Source organism: Pongo pygmaeus, chromosome 2, assembly GCF_028885625.2.
Source record: "Pongo pygmaeus isolate AG05252 chromosome 2, NHGRI_mPonPyg2-v2.0_pri, whole genome shotgun sequence".
Lineage (NCBI taxonomy): Eukaryota > Metazoa > Chordata > Mammalia > Primates > Hominidae > Pongo > Pongo pygmaeus.
In genome coordinates, this window is record NC_085930.1 from 115,877,124 (window position 1) to 115,896,830 (window position 19,707).

Here is a 19,707-nt window from a genome sequence, read left to right on the forward strand (position 1 = left end):
GGCCAGGGGAGTTGGGGTGATGCAGAGAAGGTGGTACCTCTTGTTTGGAGGCCAAGGACTGCAGACAGTTCAGCCACATCAGGTGGGTTGTTCATGTGAATTAGATGGACCTTGATGTTCTCTTTAATGCTCATGTTGTATTACATTGAAACCCTAGCTTCAACACTTTAAAAAGTTCTTATTAGCAAATAAATTACAGATTGAACTCCTGAATTGTTGGCAGCCATTTTTTATTCCAAACATGTATGTTTTTGTAAACCTGACATTTCCCAAACAGTGCAAGTGAATCAGAAGTGACTGCTTAGACTTTAATACATGTGACACTGTGAGGCAGTACACCCTCCCCCCACCCACCAAAATTCCTCAGTGGAAATGTACATGGATGCATCAGTAAAGTTCTGGAAATGCAGATAGCGTGGGTGCCTGCCATGCAATTAATCACTCGTAAAGCTTTTAAATTTACTCTGCCAGTCACACCGTGCACATTAGAATTAAAACAACATCAACAAAAAAAAACCTTAACATAGTCTGAAATCTAGATCATTGTGCTATAAAGCATTGCACCATGTTGGGAAATTTGTTCACTTACTCCCCCCATGTGCTGAAAATTCAGAAGACATCCTAGGAGTTTCATTTTGGCCCTACTGGCTCTGTATTCTCCCTTCAGCCACTCTTTGTTTCAGAAAATATTCTCCACTGTGTATATTATTACTCTATATATCAAAATATCAACTAAAATTGTGCATACTAAAGCATTTCTGAAATGATGCTCACTTTCTGCCTTTTGTCTACTAGAGGCTCCAAGTGACAATCCTTTCCAGCACCTCTAAATTTTGAGAAGTTTGAGCCAAGTATACAGTTCACCAGATGTACGTTTCACACGTAACCCAGACGTAACTGCATGCACCTGGCCATAATGCCTTACCCAAAAATAAAAGTTATAAATAACCTTTTAAAAAGCCACCATGCTAGGGTTCAACAGGTAGCATACAGCACACGGATCGTCTGGGGATCTGCTATGCTTCTGCATGGAAAACAGGATGTTCCCAGGAGTGCTGTTGGGTTTTTGTTTTAAACCTCGTTGCCTTTGGCTCAAGGGCAGTAGCTACATGATTTGGTCAAGGAGGACTTCCTAGTGGATCTTCTACAAGGTCTACCATACCTCTGAGTACCCACGATGCTGACAGAGTTTTCCTGAAGAACTGCCTGAGGAAACCTCGGTGCCGAGTGATTCGGAATGGATACCTGTCAGTTGCCACTAAGCCAGTGGACCCTGCCCCTCCTGCTAGTGTCCTCTTGTTTCTAAACATCATGGCCTCTTCTTTGTGACAGCTCTACGGCTCACTTGGAGGATGTTCCAAACTCTCCTGAGTCCTATGTAAATTAAGCATAAGCAAAACTTTTTTTTTAAAAAAGGGGCACTGTTTTACTCCATTTTTACAAAGGTTCTTTTTCATATTTAAAGAGCATTTCAGGTCTCTGAACAGTTGGTTAAAACCACATTGAAGATTCAACTAAAAGCTGAAGGAAACTGAAATAATACTGCTCAGGAGAATATCTTATAGGATTCCACAGTGAACCCATGGAAGCAGGAAGGGGAGAAAGTAGAACATACTGTAGAATTTTCAAATAATATTCTGGAGGGGTAACACAGACGTACTGATCCACCCCATCTGCTTCCCCTGAGAGCATAGAGAGGGCTTCTGAGCTGGGAAGGAGCTTGTGAACTGCCCAAGTTGAGAGAGCGCTAACGATATGCTTGACTTCTCTATCACTGCGCAAAATGCTTAACTCCCCAGTCCCCATAGCCCACCTGCTACTCAGCATGATCAGACCAGCAGAGGCATCATCCTTCCCCAGACAGGTTCCTGGGGAGGCTTTCAGTATCTGCTTGTGGTGATGCCAAGGCTGGTTTTCTTAAAACCTGCCTTTATAAAGTCTTAGTGACCTCCTGAGTATACAGCTCCTCATGTGGGTCCACCCACGCAGAATCAAGCAGAAGCAAATAGGTCCCAGCTCTGAGACTGCCCACGGGAGTCTACCCTTCTCCAGTGGGGCTTTGCTGGCGGGCAGAACATGGGCCTGCGAGTCACCCTTCTACACTGTCACCAACGCACCTACACCCCGGCAGGATGCAAGTTAGTTGCTCTAAGTGCATGTGGCCAAAGCTGTTGATGGTGCTGTTCCAGGAATAACACCTAAGAATCCTAAATGATTCATTAAAGAAAACATGGCATTATGAACAAGAGTCCATCAAAGGAAAGCTGTAAATGGCATCCCATTCAAAAAGTCCACATGCCACTGCATTTTGCCACCCTGAGGCAAAATGTCCCTGAAGTGTTCTCTGGGGAACCTCCAGCACCTTGCACAGTGCCTGACACACAGCAGGGGCCTCATAAATGGCTGTTAATAAGTGATAAAACCCACCCAAGACTGCTTTTCTTATTGCTTTTGATAAAACTCATAAGCGAACTCTGAGTGACAGCTGCTTTCTTTGCCTCATCCTGCTCCCTGTAGCTACCTCTGTGCCTCCGTCCCACAGTTAGATGCAACATCCCTGATTTCCAGGATCAGCTTAGTTCATGCCATTGACCCTTGGTTTTTTTGGTCTATTCCCATGTTCACCAGGAAGAGAAGCATGAGGTTACATCTGTAATCTCCCTGCAGCAGAGTCAACTGCATAAGAAACCAAAAGACACACCTGCTCCATGCCAGGTTAGTACCCACCCATCACCCTCATAATTTTGCCAAAACTTTAGATATGTTTGTGAGTATTAGCCAAGTACGTGTATTAAAAATCTGTCTTCCCAGAAGTTGAGTTTGAGGTCTTTTTGACAATGTTCACGGACTCCCAACATGTTAGCTTCCAGTAAAAAAGGTGCTATAAGAAAGATCCTTGGTTTTACAGATTGTTTCACCCCCACTGGATGCCATGTGTATGTAGCTGGCACTTTGGCAGGCTGTAATAAGCCATTAAGACTCTGTTAGACCCTGCTCTTAGCCCCATGTTTTCTGTCTTATTAGATGGTTATCCATCAGTAGGAATAGCAGCCATAGCTGTTAACAGTTATTGAGTGATCACTATGGGCCAGGTCAGTGCTGAGCATGCTCCATCCATCATCTCACTGCCCTTTCAGAAAATCACACTGCACTCAAAACTAAGCAGCACAGTGCATCTGACAATATATCTACTGTCAAACAGAGAGCTTGGATACTGAAGGCCATAACTCAGCACTCACATATGCAGGGGGTGGGGAGAGGCAGAGCTCTGCTCAGATCCTTTGCATCATTTCTTTTGCATCATTTCCCTGTGTCTCCCCTGGCTGAGGATGCACCTGTGGTTGTCCTTTAGAGGACTGCCCTGAGCTACTGGAGCCATTATGCCGGCAGGAATTGAGAACAGAATGTTTACATCTCCTCTGGGTGCAGCCAGCCCCTTGATTCGGGTTGGGACACCTCTGAGGCCTAACTTTCCCTCCGGAGTTCCCCTGATCAGGCTGAGGCTAAACTCCATGGAGCTCTCCCTGAAATGACAAACATTTGCCTGGCTTTGTCTCCTTCCTTGTCCTGCTTCCCCCACTCCCTTACTGGTATCCCCTGGGAATACTTCCTTAATAAGTTACTTGCACACAAATCCTTGTTTCAGGGACTGCTTCTTGGGAACCCAATCTAAGACATTTTTTTAAAAACGGTTAAATGGTCCTCTCTGGGAAGGAATCTGCAATCACCACTAGCTGGGACAGCCAGGGTGGTAGGGGAAATGAAGATCTCTCAACGAAAATTACACAAAAAGGCAATCCCTCACAGCATTCAGACCCAATTCTTTGCTTAGGGGACAACGATTTAGTCCTTGTGGTGTGTGAACTCTGATGCAGGACGTCCAGGATGAGACACCATTCTGAGGTTTACCAGATGACCACGTGGCATTGCTCCAAGCTTTCATCCATCATCTGTGTAGAAGCAGGGTGACATGTCTGCTATATAAAGGTGATACAGAGCAGACTTCTTGCTAGGGATCAGGTTTTCCATCCAAATTCTTGTTGGGAATCTTCCAATGAAAAGTACATATGAAAAAACACTTACAGTTCTTTAGCACACGTTAGCATGTGACTCCACACTTGATCGAGGCAATAAAGATGTGAAATGTCTTAGGGGTCTTGCCACATCCACAGTTTATATGCACCACTGCCAGCCTGGTGGATTCATTATGTGAGGTTTCTTCAACTTATTTCATCTGTAAGTCTTTTTAAACAGCAAGTTCCAAAGTACAGTAAGATTTTCATCCTTTAAAATTTGTATTCATGGACATGTACTTCCAAGAGTTTAGGCCAGATATCAGTGCTTGAGTGAATTATATAACTATTTAATAGAAATAATAAAACATCGATACAAATATAAAAGACATAATCAGTATAAAAGGCTTATATTTATAAAAATACTTTAGGTAACAGTTTTCCCCTGAGGGTTGACCATGCGTGTTGCATCCATAAATATTGCTCGGCTCTGTAGCTCGCTCTCCAAAGTTCAGAGTTCATCTTTAAAGGAAGTGGTGCTGGCCCCGGTCATTGTGACCTGGCCGAAGTGGCTGCCTCAGGCTGGCACCTGGGCTTGATAGAATGAAGAAGAGAACAGCATCAGTGGGGCCTCCGAAAAATCTGGAGAAGATTTTTTTCTTCCAAATATGGAAGATACAAAGATCAACGATGACAGGCTAGTGATCAGGTCATGTGACTGGTGTGGCAGCTCACTGGTTTTTCTGGACCCAGTCCCAACTGTCTTCATTCTCTTTCCGGTTCTTCTCAGCTTCGATAATTTCTTTGTACCTTCGGCGAAAGAAGCCCATCTGAAAGGCAGAAAGAAAGAGGAGAAGCTGAGTTAGAAGTGCTGAAGAATCAGCCATTGTGACCCCAAGGCAGCCTGTCCCTGGGTAGGTGTGACCTGCACTCACAGGGCTGGGGAGGCTTGGAGGACCCCTCAGATTAGAGAAAACACTGGCAAGAAAAACATCCTGTGGAGACATTTTTCAAAATGCATGGACTTCCTGCGGGTGATATTAGGTAAGCTGTTTGTTCCTTGTAAAATGCATCTGGTGTAGTGTTTTCCAGACTGTGTGCTGGGGAATACTAATTACTGAGAGCTGTTCAAAGGTGTTTGGGAGTAAAAAAAGGTTTCATGGCTGGGCACAGTGGCTCATGCCTGTAATCCCAGCACTTTGGGAGGGAGGCTGAGACAGGCAGATCACTTGAGGTCAGGAGTTTGAGAGCAGCCTGGCCAACATGGTGAAATCCTGTCTCTACTAAAAACACAAAAATTAGCTGGGCATGGTGGTGTGTGCCTGTAATCCCAGCTACTTGGGAGGCTGAGGCACGAGAATCGCTTGAACCTGGGAGGCGGAGGTTGCAGTGAGCTGAGATCGTGCCACCACTGCACTCCAGCCTGGGCGACAGAGTGAGACTCCATCTCAAAAAAAAAAAAAAAAAAAAAGGATTCATGGTCAAATAAGTTTGGGAAATGTGGCTTTTTTTTTTTTTTTTTAAAGAGTCTTAATGTACAGTGGAAAGTAAAGGATCCATTACCATTAATTCCGGTGGGGAAAAAAACCAGGGACCTGACATTCCCCAAGCTTATTTGGCTTTTGATAAACCTAGTATCTTGAGAGATCTTAGCCATCTGTGGAATAATTTAATAAATACTGCTCTCACATGAGAGGCTGTTTAAAGCGTCTGCAGGTCTGCATTCTACCTTGCTGTCATTTACATCTTTCTTTCAAACCCGTGGAATTTGTGCTGTCTGTGCACCACAGTCAGCAGCACATTCTCATCTAGAATGGGCGTTTCATCCTGACCCAGCATGGCAATTTCCTCTAGCTTAGTTCTGAAAAGACCCTGTCCTTTGATGTTACATTTGGTCTTACAACTTTTCACATATGGTAAGACAAGTTTCTAGTTTTTCTCACACAGTCATCACCACCAAACAGTGAAGCAACGTTTGTAGCCCAAAGCTTACCTTTCCTCTCATGCTCTGAGAGACTCAGCATCTCTTGTCCTTGGCTCACTAACATTGGTGGGCTCTGTTCATGAGGCCAGACATTCCTCTCTGCATCTTCCTTTAAACATGGCTGACTGTATTGGGTGTACAAATACCCCAGCTCCCTCTCTCCTTGGGTGGGATAACCCTGAGGTGTACGTTCTACCAGTTTCCCCGTGGAGCTTGCCTGCAGAGGTAACCAGCTTGATGACAAATCTTTTATTGGCTTCCTTCCCTGCTCTCCAACAGTTTTTCCTGAGATCACCTTCCAAATAAATGACTTGCCCTCAAATCATTGTTTCAATCCCCTTGAATAGAGGAAATCAAACAGAAACACACACTTGACCTGGTGCTGGCAGGCCTGCCACACTGCAGGTTTGTGGTACCATGTTATCATCAGCTTGCAATTCCCAAGTCATACTGGAAAACCCTCAAGACTCTCTGCAGTCTGCTGCCAACAGTGCATGCACATATAAGACGTGTCCTACACAAATCATGAAGCAAACCCAGCTGTCATGGGCACATCACATGTTTTTGTTGTCTGTGTATTTGCCCTCAGGCTTCTTCACTGTGAGCCAAACATCCAGGGAAGCATCACAGCCACCCTGATGGTCATAAGCTCCCCTGAAGAAGGGAAGGCAGGTGGAGCTGAGGAACTGTCTGTTGCCACCATCTTTCTACTTCCCTAAAGGGGGCTTATTGGCCAAGCCAAAGACGAGAACTGTCAAGAGAGCCACCAGGTATCTTCACCCATGTTGCCAAGGAGATCCTGAGCATTCACTGTGAGTGGAAGTCGATAAGGTGGTGCAGTTTGAATGACTGGGAAACAGCAGAAGCTTTCTTAGAACAACTGGCAAGAGTCTTGTGTTCTGAGCTTCAATCCTTAAGGCCAGTTTTGTAAACAGATATTGAGTTCCTGGTGATTTCAGCCCTGGAGGTTTCTTCCCAGCGTAAGACCACACTCATCAGAATGCCACGTTCTGATGCCCCCACACATATACTTTTCTCTCCTGAAACCTCTTCCACCTTCTCCCCTCTGCAAGAGATGTGGAAAAGGTGCTTGGCCAGAATTTTCTGGATAATTAAGAAAAAGTCATAGTCATCATCCCCACAGCACACCCACAGAAGGCCAGAAAAATGGACAAAGACTGAATGGAAATCTAAGAAGCTACTGCTTGAAATGTCATTCTTTTGCGATAAAGATGTGGTTGGCCAAGAAAACATGACCAGATGTGGCTGGTCACATGCCATGAAGGAGAATGTAATCATGAAACTGTGGAAGGATGTAACAAGGAAATAAGATTCTCTAGCACATACCTTTGGCTGCTGATGTTGTAATGTGTCAATAATCCCAGGTCACTCAGTTGTAATTTCAGAGAAGTCACATTTCCCTACCATGGCACTATCGAGCAGAATCTTAACAGTCTGCCCCCTTATTATCTCCTGCATTTGTCTTAGGACTCTTTGAAGGCAGGCTTTGTGCTTTCAATCCCCAGTACTCAGCATCTCACCTGTCCTTGGTACCAGTGATAAATTGCAAAGATGCCCACACACCCTCCACACTCTTTACCATGTGACTCTCCAGCTCTTCCCATCGTGAGGTGGAGTCTATTTTCCCAGCCTTGATTCTCCGCTGAGTCTAGCTTTGACAATTGGATGAGACGGAGGAGATGTTGTGTGTTACACACTTAGTCCCCAAGGGGCCTTGCACACTTCCAATTACTTTCTCAGAACCCTGCCCTGCTTCCACACAAATGCCTATGTCTAGCCTGCTAAGAGACCAGGTTTTTTTGAAGCCCTCCCAGACTAGCCAACTCCCAGCTGCCCGCAGAGGCACATGTGAGTCTCACTGAGCTCAAACTGCCCCGCTGAGCTCAGTCCAAATTGCCAACCCACAGAACTGTGACCTGCATAGATGGATATTGCTTTTAAGCCACTGAATACTGGGGTGGTTTGTCATGTAGCATAAGTTAACTGGTACAGACTCGATATCTTTTTTGCTGACTTAATGAATCAGACAGACAGCTGATAGGGCTCTAGATTTAAAGAGCATCAGTTAGTGTGCCTTGCTGAACTGGACTTTTCACTTTTTTTTTTTTTTTTTTTTTGAGACAGAGTCTCACTCTGTCGCCCAGGCTGGAGTGCAATGGAGCCATCTTGGCTCACTGCAACCTCTGCCTCCCAGGTTCAAGTGATTCTCCTGCCTCAGCCTCTCGAGTAGCTGGGACTGCAGGTGTGTACCACCCTGCCCAGCTAATTTTTGTATTTTTAGTAGAGACTGGGTTTCATCTTGTTGGCCAGGCTGGTCTCAAACTCCTGACATCAAGTGAGCCGCCTGCCTTGGCGTCCCAAAGTGCCGGGATTACAGGCGTGAGCCACTGTGCCCGGCCTGAACCAGACTTTTCTTGTTCATCTCTAAGAACAAAAGCTGGCTCACTTTCTCATAACTATGCTAGTGTAAGGATTTGATATAGACAGTGTGTTAACAATCTGGAAAGGATTTAGAGCACCTGAACTCACTCTTACATGTGGCTTTCACGTGCTCAAGTTTCTATGTGTGCCCTTCTTGCTAACAACAAGGTGAAGGCACTGTCATCTCTTGCAGGCACCTAGAAGCAAGCTTCTTTCTCTCAGTGGAGTGGTGTCAGAATTAGGCCTGAAAATCACCCCCACCCACCCCTGGCTGAAACAGCCTTGCAAGCTCTATGCCCCACTCTAACACTGCAGGATCTCCAGTCCTGTTCCTAACACAGCCTATGCGTAATCTCTTGGATGGGAGGTCAGAGCTACCATTGATGTATGTCTTCCTTTTTTTAGAGTCTGAAGACCATTTCTTAAAACAGAATGCACTCTCATGGCTAGGGAGTTGTAGGTACAGTAGTGCAGGTGCTACACTGCATTTAAGGGGCTGGGGGATATCACTCACATCACAGATATCATAGATGTATAAGTTTATTATAACGGTTTTCCAACAGATGGCAGTAGAGTGTCTTGTTCTCATAAAATCAGAGTTTTCTGAATTTTTTCTGACAGATGGAAATAAAGAGTCTTTAGGAAGGGGTGCTATTTACTATTATAGTTTGCACAAAGGTACCCTATAGTCTAGTGGTGGCTCTGTCAAACTAATATTCTTTTTTGGGGGGGTGGGGGATGGAGTCTCGCTCTGTTGCCCAGGCTGGAGTGCAGTGGCGCAATCTTGGCTCACTGCAAGCTCCGCCTCTTGGGTTCAAGTGATTCACCTGCCTCAGCCTCCCAAGTAGCTGGAATTACAGGTCTGCACCACCACGCCTGGCTAATTTTTGTATTTTAGTAGAGATGGGGTTTCACCATGTTGGCCAGGCTGATCTTGAACTCCTGACCTCAGATGATCCGCCTGCCTTGGCCTCCCAAAGTGCTGGGATTACAGGTGTGAGCCAGCGCACCCGGCCTGGGAAGGTTATTTTCTGGCTTCGAGCCATAGTGTCTTCATCTCTGCCTAAGAGATCAATGGGATTCTCAGACCTCTTCCAGCCCTGAAACATCATGACAGCTTTTTCTGTTTTCCCCAAAGTGAATTTAAGGCTCTAGGCTGTGGGCCACATAGCTGGGTACTCAGGACTCACACTAACGGGGAACAAGGCACAGAGTCTTTGTCCCATCTCAATTTTCTCAAAGATTTTTGAGAAATTTTTTGAAAATTCAATTTTCAATTTTTAAAACTTTGTTAATTTTTGAAATAAACAAAACAGAATTTAATAATATTTTAAAAGATTATGAGGTCTTTGAATTCACAAAACACATGCAGTTATGTTCATTTATTTAACTTTTATAGTCTTTTGAACTGTGGGATTTTAAGGTCACTTTTACCAATGAGGAAAGTAGGCAAGGCTTGATGGAGTTGAACATGTAGCTCTTTATCAGATGTCTTATAATAAGTGTCAGAACTGGGGACTTGCTAAGTAAGTCTAGGACTCTTAACTCATGTAACATAGAGACTGCCTGATTATCTCATCAAGAACAGAAAAAATATCAGTTCTCTAAAAATAAAAACTCAAAATAAGCAACCCATGAGAACAAGTCACTGAAAGTAATTTGCAAGAACCAGAAAAAAGCATGTTATCTTCTAAATGCCCTAGAGGCACAATATTATTCCCAACAGTTCTCAATAAATGCAAGCCAATAAATAAAGAACAGGTCTTCCTAGCTAACATTTTCTAATGGAATGTCAATTAGGAATGAAGAAGTGAAAAACTAAATTTAGCAAGGTTTTTGTCATCCCCTTAAGTAAAGATAATGACTTCAACTAAAGAAAATGGCTAAAGAGAAAATATAAAAACTAAAGACTAAAGATAAAGATAACACTAAACTAAAGATAGTGACTCTGAATTTGATGATCTAACAAGTACAAATAATCCCTAAGTTACCATACCTCGACTTAACAGTTTTTTGACTTTATGATGGGTTTATTGGAGTATTAAATGCATTTCTGACTTAAAATATTATAAGTCAAGGAGCACATGTAGTTCCTTTGCTTAAGAGATACATGGTCTAAATCCGTAACTCTTCATACACATGCCAGGAAACCCACGAGCCCCTTCAGCCTGCTATAGTACTTCATAGCCAGTCCTACCTATTCCATTACTGCCAGGACCCAAAGTCCCCCTACACTTGGGAAATTAGCATATCCCAAGGTTAAGTAGGCCTCCTTCAGACATACACACTCACTCATGTGAGCACGCATGGGTGCCTTGGGGAGAGCTTTGAGAAGCACTGGGCAAATCTCTGTTTTTGTTGCCAGCTGAGCCCACCCTGAGGGTGCTGGGAAATGATTAATGATGGGCTAAGCTGGATGCCCAGCAGCCCCACACTCACTTCCAAGCCAATGGAGTCAATGTTTTTCTGCATTTTTTCTGGAACCTTCCAGTGCTTGCTTCACCATTTGAGGGGCAAGGGGCTCTGTTAACTGTTCTGTCTGTAGCAGAAGAAACATAGAAACCCTAGAGGAGCTGACTCAAGCCAAGCTTTGCTTGGCTGGAAGCCGAAGCAACAGTGTGCTTTCTGGTTTTTGTGTCTGCTGGTCCTGCAGCTCCAAAGAGCAGCTCCCTGAACCCTCCTAACAGACATACACAATTTTCTCATATAACCATGTATCCAAAAGCAGCCAGAAAACTCCTAGGGAAACAAGAGATTGCCCCAAACAGCCTTACTTAGATGGGTGCTGCTTGAGGCATGAGGCCTGACCGAGTTCTGGGGTATCCACCCTGCAGCAGCAGCCTCTTCCTCCCCAGCCCCCTGCAGGGTGAGAGGGACCAGCTGGACGATGCCATGGCATCTGGTCTCTTGGGGGATCCTACCCGCTCCACGGCCTTTGGGTTGCTTCCTAGACAGTGATTCTGAGGACCTGGGACAAATTCCTTTTTTGGACTAACTCAAGACTTCATGTTTATAGTTCTCTTCAGTTACTTGACTATTTACATAGCATGTCTCTGTCTCGAGATGTCGACAGTGCAACATCAGCCCAATATTTACTCCCAAGCATAAACAAGCCCCCACTGAATGTCGTTGGCACATGGTTCTAATTGAGGCAGTGTGAAGGGTGTGTGTGCAAGCACATGGGCATGTGTCTGTGCATTTTCTTTTTCTTTGGAGGAGAAGCAAGGATGCCCTCCCAGCCCAGTTTGAAGGGAAGGTGATAACCCAGTGACCTCTGGAGGGGTTGCCAAACCTTACACATTCTCTGAGCCATTTCACAGATTTGTTTTCTAAGTGTTTCTGCCTTAGGTCAGAAGTAATGCTCTCAAACAAAAACCATGAGCCCAAAGCCAGTCCTAAAGCAGCAGGCTCTTGGAACAGCCCCAGCTGACAGAGGGTTTGAGGCAGCCCTTTTCAGAGGGCTGGCAAACACATTCTGCAGCCTGCCTCTTTGCCACTTGAGCAAGTAGGTCCTGGGCCTCCTGGGAAGAGATGGCCATAGGGCTGGCAAAGCAGTCTCACTTCCCTTTGCTCCAAGCCATCTCAGTTTGCAAAAGGGTCAAATGGGAGAGAGAGGGTCCTTGGTTGATAGCACTGAGGGAGGATATGGGTCTCTCTCCTTCACTGAGTGGTGGCCTGTATGTTTTGGCAAACTGCAAACAAACAAGGACAGAGCTGGGGAGGGGAGGAGGGTGTGAGGGAGGCAGAGAGAAAGACAGGGAGGGAAGAGCTTGGAGCCCTAAATAAGGGAAGAAGGGTGTCTTTCTTCAAAAGAAGAAACACCCCATCAACTTCATTCTTTCCACAGAAACCAGGCTGGCTTATATAAGCTGAAGGTATTTCTTAAAGGTGCCAGTCACGCACAAAGTTGTTATCCCTCCTGCACCTCAGAACAATTTAACTTTCTCCTCCTAAACAGGCCTTTATGATTGTCTTCAAGAGATGCCAGGCCCAGGCATCTTCCAACCCAGTCAGGAGCTGCGGGAAAGGAGAGGGGACTCATTTGGACTTTTCTTCCTTTAAAAGTGTTTCATATTTCAAAGTTTTCTTCCTGCATGGTGGTTTGGCTGGCTACTGTAATCCTCGCACATAAAGTTTAAATTATGGCTCCCAGTGTCTGCTAACATCTCAGCTTTGGGAAAGCTGATTAGGATCCATTTCAGAATTTGAAGAGCGGTCTGGTTAGCTTGGGGCCCTCATTGTGGATTTTGTGTCAGAGCCAGGGCCTGCTGCCGCCAAGCATGAGAGGATGCCTGAGATGCCAGCAGATGGGCTTTCTCGAAGGCCGCCGGGGAGCTGCACAGGGTCAGAGGCGGATGAGGGGTTGGTCTGGCTGAGCACATCAGCAGGAAGCCTGGAGCTCAGCTCTGGAAAAGACACTTGCTGACCCGATAAGGGCTTTCTGATTTAGGTAAACAGTAGCACCACAGTGCATGTGTAGGTGGGGCCAGCGGCTGGTGGCACAGGCCAAGTCCTGCTCACCTTCAGGGCTTTGCTGAAGCTGATTTTCCTAAAGGTCTTCAAGACTAGGTGAGGGCTCTGTTGTTGAGGCCAGGCACGGTGGCTCACGCCTGTAATCCCAGTACTTTGGGAGGCCAAGGTGGGTGGATCACTTGAGGCCAGGAGCTCAAGACTAGCCTGGCCAATGTGGTGAAACCCTGTCTCTACTAAAAATACAAAAATTAGCCAGTCATGGTGGTGTGCACCTATAATCCTAGCTACACAGGAGGCTGAGGCAGGAGACTTGCTTGAACCTGGGAGGCAGAGGTTGCAGTGAGCCAAGACTTCACCACTGCACTCCAGCCTGGGTGACAGAGTGAGACTCTGTCTCAAAAAAAAGAGAGAGACTAGGTGAGGGCTGTTATTTATATTTGTCCCTTTGCCCAGGGCCTGCCACCTAGTAGGGACCTACTACTCTTTGCCTAGTGAAGGTGCTGGCCATCTTGCAAGCATAAAGCATGCAGACCCTCAGGCTTGTGTGGTGTTGTGAATGCGGCGGCGTGGCCAGCTGCTCTGCTCAGCTTTCAGTACCATGTCATGATTCACGTTTATGCAACACTTTTGGGAACAACCACTTTTGGCTCAGGAGCTCAAGGCAGCAGCAAGTGACCATAGGTAGCAATGCCAAGAGCTACTCTAGAAGGACATTCAAGAGCCACGGTTCTGTAAAGGGAAGAGGACTTCAACACTGTCCCCACCAACCGCTGTCTTCAAAGGCCCTCAGTGAAGTGGGCAACTGGTCAACAGTGGCAGCTGGGTAATACTCAGTGGCTTTCCCCTTGAAAGGAATGGAGGAAATTACATATGGAATATGGCAATAAGCCGGAAACATTAAGACCTCCCATATAAGTCAAATAAGAGGCTGGAGTTTAGGCCATCAATCAACAGGTCTTTGGGTTACTGCACCGTACTGTCAGTGTGATACCGAATCACTATTCACTACACATAATGTATCATTCTTAGGTTGTAGACACGGGAATCAGAGTTGACAAGAGGTCTGTAGTTGAAGTTCTAGAAACACATAGGTCTTTAAAATAATCCTACATTTCAACTGCCCTTTTAACCTCTTATAAAGTCATCATATAGTTAGCCTTTTAAGGAAAAAAAAAAATTTTCCCTAAAGAAATCCCCTCCACCAAGCCCCTTATCACATTACAACACTGCCTCAACAGACTGCACACTCTGACATAAATGCTGCACCAACATTTTCTGTTTGCCTCCTCTTCCCCAAAGGAGTTCAATTGTGATTTTATCTATGACACTATGGGAGAGAGACGAGGTTTCATCTACTTTAAAATAGAACAAAACTTCTAGTTAGGCGAATTTTTGTTTGTAATAGCGACTTTTAGGGAAAAGACACAGTAGCTCACACCTGTAATCCCAGCACTTTGGGAGGCCAAGGCAGGCAGATCGCTTGAGGCCTGTAGTTCGAGACCAGCCTGGCCAACATGGTGAAACCCCGTCTCTACAAAAAATACAAAACAGCCAGGCGTGGTGGCAGGCACCTGTAATCCCAGCTACTCAGGAGACTGAGGTAGGAGAATCTCTTGAACCCAAGAGGCAGAGGTTGCAGTGAGTCGAGATCATGCTACTGCACTCCAGCCTGAGTGACAGAGTGAGACTCTGCCACAAAAAAAAAGAAAAGATAAAGACTTTGCCCATATTTCGAACATCATGTATGTGACAGATAAAAGACAGCCACTAAGGCTTTGCCACTCCTCCCATTGAGAAGCAGGGTCTACTTCCCCTCCCTTGAACCTGAGCTGGCATATGACTGCTTTCACCAACAGAGTAAATGATGCTATGCCAGCTGTGGGCTAGCATTTAAGAGAACTGGCAGCTGTCACTCTGCTCTCTTTCAGCCTAAGCCACCACATAAAAAGTCAGACCATCTGCTGGAAGAACCACATGGAGAGGCCCTGAGTCGACATGGAGAGGAAGAAGGACTTGATTGAATCCAGCCTTCCAGCTGTCCCTACCAAGGTGCCAGGCACGAGAATGAAGCTGTCTTGGACTCTGAAGACCAGCTTAGCCACCAGGTAAATGCCACTAAGTGACCTCACTCAATGTCATGTGGGATGGAAGAATCACCCAGCCAAACCCTTCCTGGATCCCTGACCCAGAAATTTGTCAGATGTAATGGTTGTGTAAAGCCACTCAATTTGGGGGCAGTTTGTATGCAGCATAGCTAGCTGGTATGATACAACAGCCTGCAATTCAGGCAGCAGCAGCACTAACAACCATGAAATCCTGCAGGAGCGAACTCCTTTGGGGTGCCTGCCTAATTGCTTTCTTTTCTGAGAGTCTCCTCCCCAGTATCCCCTAAATCACCATCCTGCATCTTTCTCCCCCACTAGCCTCTGTGGGAGACATGTGACCCACACTGGGCCGGGTGGATTCTCTCCCTGCCAACTCCCTTCCTCCCTTCCACAGTTGATGGGAGTAGACATTTGACTAGAGCTGGACCAGGCAGATCCTCTCTCCCAGACATGTGGGACCAGGAATCAGAGGTGGCTGATCATTCTGCGTCTGTGGCTAGCAGTCAGTCCTTGAGATGCAAGTTTGGAGGGGCTAGAGGCAGCTATCTCCCTACGATGTGTAGGGAAACATAGAGAAAGCTGGTCTGCGGTGGGAGGAGAACAATGCGGATGTGTAGCCAAGTAGGGGCTTCATTCTGTTGACCTTCCTTTTGCTGGGCGGGGGCGACAGGGAGTGAGGCAAGCCCAGCCTTGTCTCCTAGCCTCCTCTAAGCACCACTCACTCAGAAAGCCCAACACCAAGCTCCTCCTCTTGCCAAACTAATTCGAATCTTGCCTTCCCCACCCTGGTTAAGGGCATCCATCCTTTGTCTGAACTTATCTCAAGGAGAGACAGCTATTCTTTTTTTCTCCCTGATCTCTCAAGTCCAACTGGTCAGCAAACTCTGCCTGTCCTACCTTGACCCATGGCAATGGCCCTACTCTTGCCCCCACACTGTCCCTAGATCTCGCTTTCCTTTTAGAGACAGGGTCTTGCTCTACCACCTGGTGCAGTGGTATCATCATAGCTCACTGCAACCTCAAATTCTTAGGCTCAAGTAATCCTCTGGCCTTGGCCTCCCGAAGCACTGGGATTACAGGCATAAGCCACTGCACCCAGCCCCAGATCTCTCTCTCGACACAGATCTGGTCATGCCACCACTCTGCTCACAGACCTCCCATGCTCCCCCTTTGTCCTGGTTAGCAGTGGCCTTCACAACTGTGGCAGACGGTCTTGCTGCAGGTCAGTGACTGCCCTCCTGTGACAAACTTTACAAGCTGCTCCCCACAAACCCTGCTTATTTTCCCACCTCTTCCTTCCCTCTGGATGGAATCTCCATCTACCCTTCCCTGCCTGGAAAACTCAAACCACACTCAAGGTCAGACTTGAATGACACCTCGTTTATGAAATGTCCTCTGGCTTCTGTGTGCTAAGCGCAGTGCTAAACATTTTCCCTGCATAACCTCTACATACCAAACTGGAGGTGATGGTCTCCTTTTTACAGAGGAAGAAACTGAGGGTCACAGAAGGTAAGCAGCCCCCTTAAGGCCTCATGTCAGGCAAGTGTGAGAGTCAGGATTGCTGCCCACAGCTGTTGGCCTGAAAGCTGCTCTCATCTACCACACTGTTCTCCGTGACCTTTTAATCCTCCCTCCTCCTTGGGGGCAAGGGAGGGGGACTCATGTTGCCTTCTTCTCAGTTTCCAGAGCAGTTACTGCGCAGCACTCACCACCCTCCATTATGCCTGCAGGTCTATTGCTAGGTGGTGAGGCGGTCAAGGGCAGGGAAGGGCACAGTTATTGCTGCATCCCAGTGCCTAGTCCAGGCAAAGCAAGGACTGGGGCAAAGCAAGCATTCGAGAAGTGTGAGCTGAAATGAGATACTGCTTTGGGTTGACTAGCAAAGCTGTTTTGACCCAGGTGGCCTCATTCAACAGCCTCCTCAAAGCTTTCCTGCCACCCGTTAGTTACGGCAAGCCCTGGTCTGGGCACACGGTGTGTCCCTGGCGGCTGTGACTGCCCTATCCCTCCCAGTCTGTGGCAGAGGGCAGAGTCTGCCTTCTCAGGTCCTGGCTCTTTGGATCCCACACAGCTGGGTGACCTCAGGGTTCTGCCCACCCATGACAGCATCTCCTGCAACCATGCTTTCTTTAAACAAACACAGCAAAAGCAAGGCAAAGCAGGTGGCAGGCTGGAAGAGGCAGGGGTGGTGCAGAGGAGACAGGACACCCCTGAGAGGCAGAGCCAGGTGGGGTGGCCAGAAGGAGGGCATGCAGACTACAAGGGGAAGTGGGGCACGGCCACAACACTCCCCGCTCTGTGCCCTGTCTGGTTCCACACACCCAGCCATAAAGGACACAGCTCCTCTCATTTTAAGAGCCCATATAAAGGCAGAAGGAAGTCACACCCACACACGCACACACACACCCACACACACTCATGCACCAAAGCCCTCAACTCAGCAAGAAGCCTTGTCTTTTCAGATGCCAAACACTGAGCAGGGTTTGTTCTCCACCCACAAACCAGAGGCTGTCTCAGCAGGAAGGAGTTGGAGTTGGAGAAAAAGGAGAATTAAGAATCTATCTGGCGATGCGGATTAAATAAACAACAAATTGGCAGATTGTTTTTAAAAGGTAACATCCACTATTGGCAAACAGACATTTCTGATACACTGCTTGTGGGAGGGTGAATTGGTATGACCTTTCTACAGGGCAATTTGCAATAGTAATAAAAGGCTTAGGCCGGGCGGGGTGGCTCACGCCTGTAATCCTAGCACTTTGGGAGGCTGAGGCGGGAGGATCACCTGAGGTCAAGAGTTCAAGACCAGCCTGGCCAACATGGCGAAACCCTGTCTCTACTAAAAATACAAAAAAAAAAAAAAAAAAAATAGCTGGGTGTGGTGACAGGCACCTGTAATCCCAGCTATTCAGGAGGCTGAGGCAGGAGACTCGCTTGAACCTGGGAGGGGGAGGTTGCAGTGAGCTGAGATCACTCCACTGTACTCCAGCCTGGGAGACAAGAGCAAAACTCCATCTCAAAATAAGTAAATAAATACAATTTTAAAAAAGCTTAAAATACACACTCCTTTTGATGGCAATTCTATTTCTAGGCTTTCAACCTGAAGACATAATGAAAGATTTGTGCAAATATTTGGCTCCAGGGATATTTAATGTGGCACTGTTAAAAGAAGTGTGAAACAGAAGCAACCTAAATTCCAGTATCAGGGGACTGGATGAGTAGACTGCAGACACTTTACAGCTTTAAGATGTGCTGGAAACGTGCTTTGAACAATATGGAAAGATGTTCACAGTACTGTCTTTGGGGAAAAATAGGTATATGTTTTTCCCAGATTAATAAATCAAATCCAGGCCAGGTGCGTTGGCTCACACCTGTAATCCCAGCACTTTGGGAGGCTGAGATGGGAGGACAGCTGGAGGCCAGGAGTTCAGGACCAGTATGAGAAACATAGTGAGACCCTATGTTTACAAAAAAATAAAAAAATGAGCCAGGTATTGTGCATGCCTGTAGTCCCAGCTACTTGGGAGGCTGAGGCGGGAAAACAGCTTAAGCCCAGGAGTTACAGCTATGATTGTGTCACTGCCTTCCAGCCTGGGCGACAAAACAAGACCCCATACTTAAAAAAAAAGGAACTCACTGCTTTTAAATTTAGAGGTACTTCACCTGAAAATATGCTGAGTATATTACTGTAAAATTTAACTAATACACTGTTCAAAAATAAGTTGATGTTATGAGAATGCCTGGTCTATATCTACATATGCAGAGAAAAAGGTCAAAATGAGACAATACTATGCTCATCATGGTTATTTCTGGGATGTGAACTCCTGGTGTTTTACAACTTTTTTTGGTAATTGATATGTTATCATGTTAGGTCAATAGATACATATTATTTTGTAATCCCAAAGAAATTAGTTGTCTTATTTTAAAATATCCATCTATAATACTCTAAGAGGCTGTTTTCACCTACATCTGAAATTTGTAATTCTAGAGAAGTATGGATTTCGGTGTCAGGAAGTTGCAGTTATGGTCCCTGGTGCTGTTTTGGAGCTGGGGACACAGTGGAAACAAGGAAGAGACAGACCTTCATCAGCTAAAGCCTCCAATACCATTACTGATGAATAGAGAGGTTCTGAAGGAAAAGGACTCCAGGTCTCTGAAAGGAGAGTGTGAGGCAAACAAATCATCCTAGACATGGGGATGAGGACACCCCTTTCTCCTTGAGAGAGTGATGCTTGAGGCAGTACAGCTCTGCACCCCGGGCCACCTCCAAATGAACCACCATGAGGTTGGGAGAACTGTAGCCCATCTCAGTTACTCAAGTTTTCTGGTTAAAAATCTTCCTCACGTTCCTTAGAGGAAAAGAAGGAAGAATTGCTCTATAGTTCGCCTTCTGATCTTTTTTAAGCAAATGGGAAATCGCCCCCTCCTGGCAGTTGCTCCCCAGGCTTCTGTTTTGGAGTTAGGTTCTCACCATCCTATGTTAGGGCTCTAAGGGAAGGTAAGAGAAGAGAGAACTGAGACTTTTGCCCTTGCTCTGAAGTGGTCCAAATCATCAGTTGTGAATGGCCTCAACGGGAGCCAAGATTCCACGCCCTGCCTGAAGGGTCACTGTCCTTCGCTGTACCGGTGCCATGAAGGAAGCTCTAACAGGATACTCCTTCCTCCCTGGAAAGGCAGGAGAGCTGGGCATCCA

At 46.2% G+C, this 19,707-nt stretch overlaps 1 protein-coding gene across 2 annotated transcripts in view; it reads right to left on the reverse strand.

Annotated features, from left to right (window-relative positions):
- Positions 1-213: 213 nt before the first annotated feature.
- The window catches only part of ITGA9 (integrin subunit alpha 9), a 387,176-nt gene continuing 367,682 nt past the window's right edge, over positions 214-19,707 (reverse strand). For both annotated transcript variants that reach the window (XM_054481130.2, XM_054481129.2), the window contains exon 28: positions 214-4,843. In XM_054481130.2, the coding sequence (XP_054337105.1) occupies positions 4,745-4,843 (99 nt within the window). In that variant the 3' untranslated portion in view covers positions 214-4,744. The remainder of the gene's footprint in view (positions 4,844-19,707) is intronic.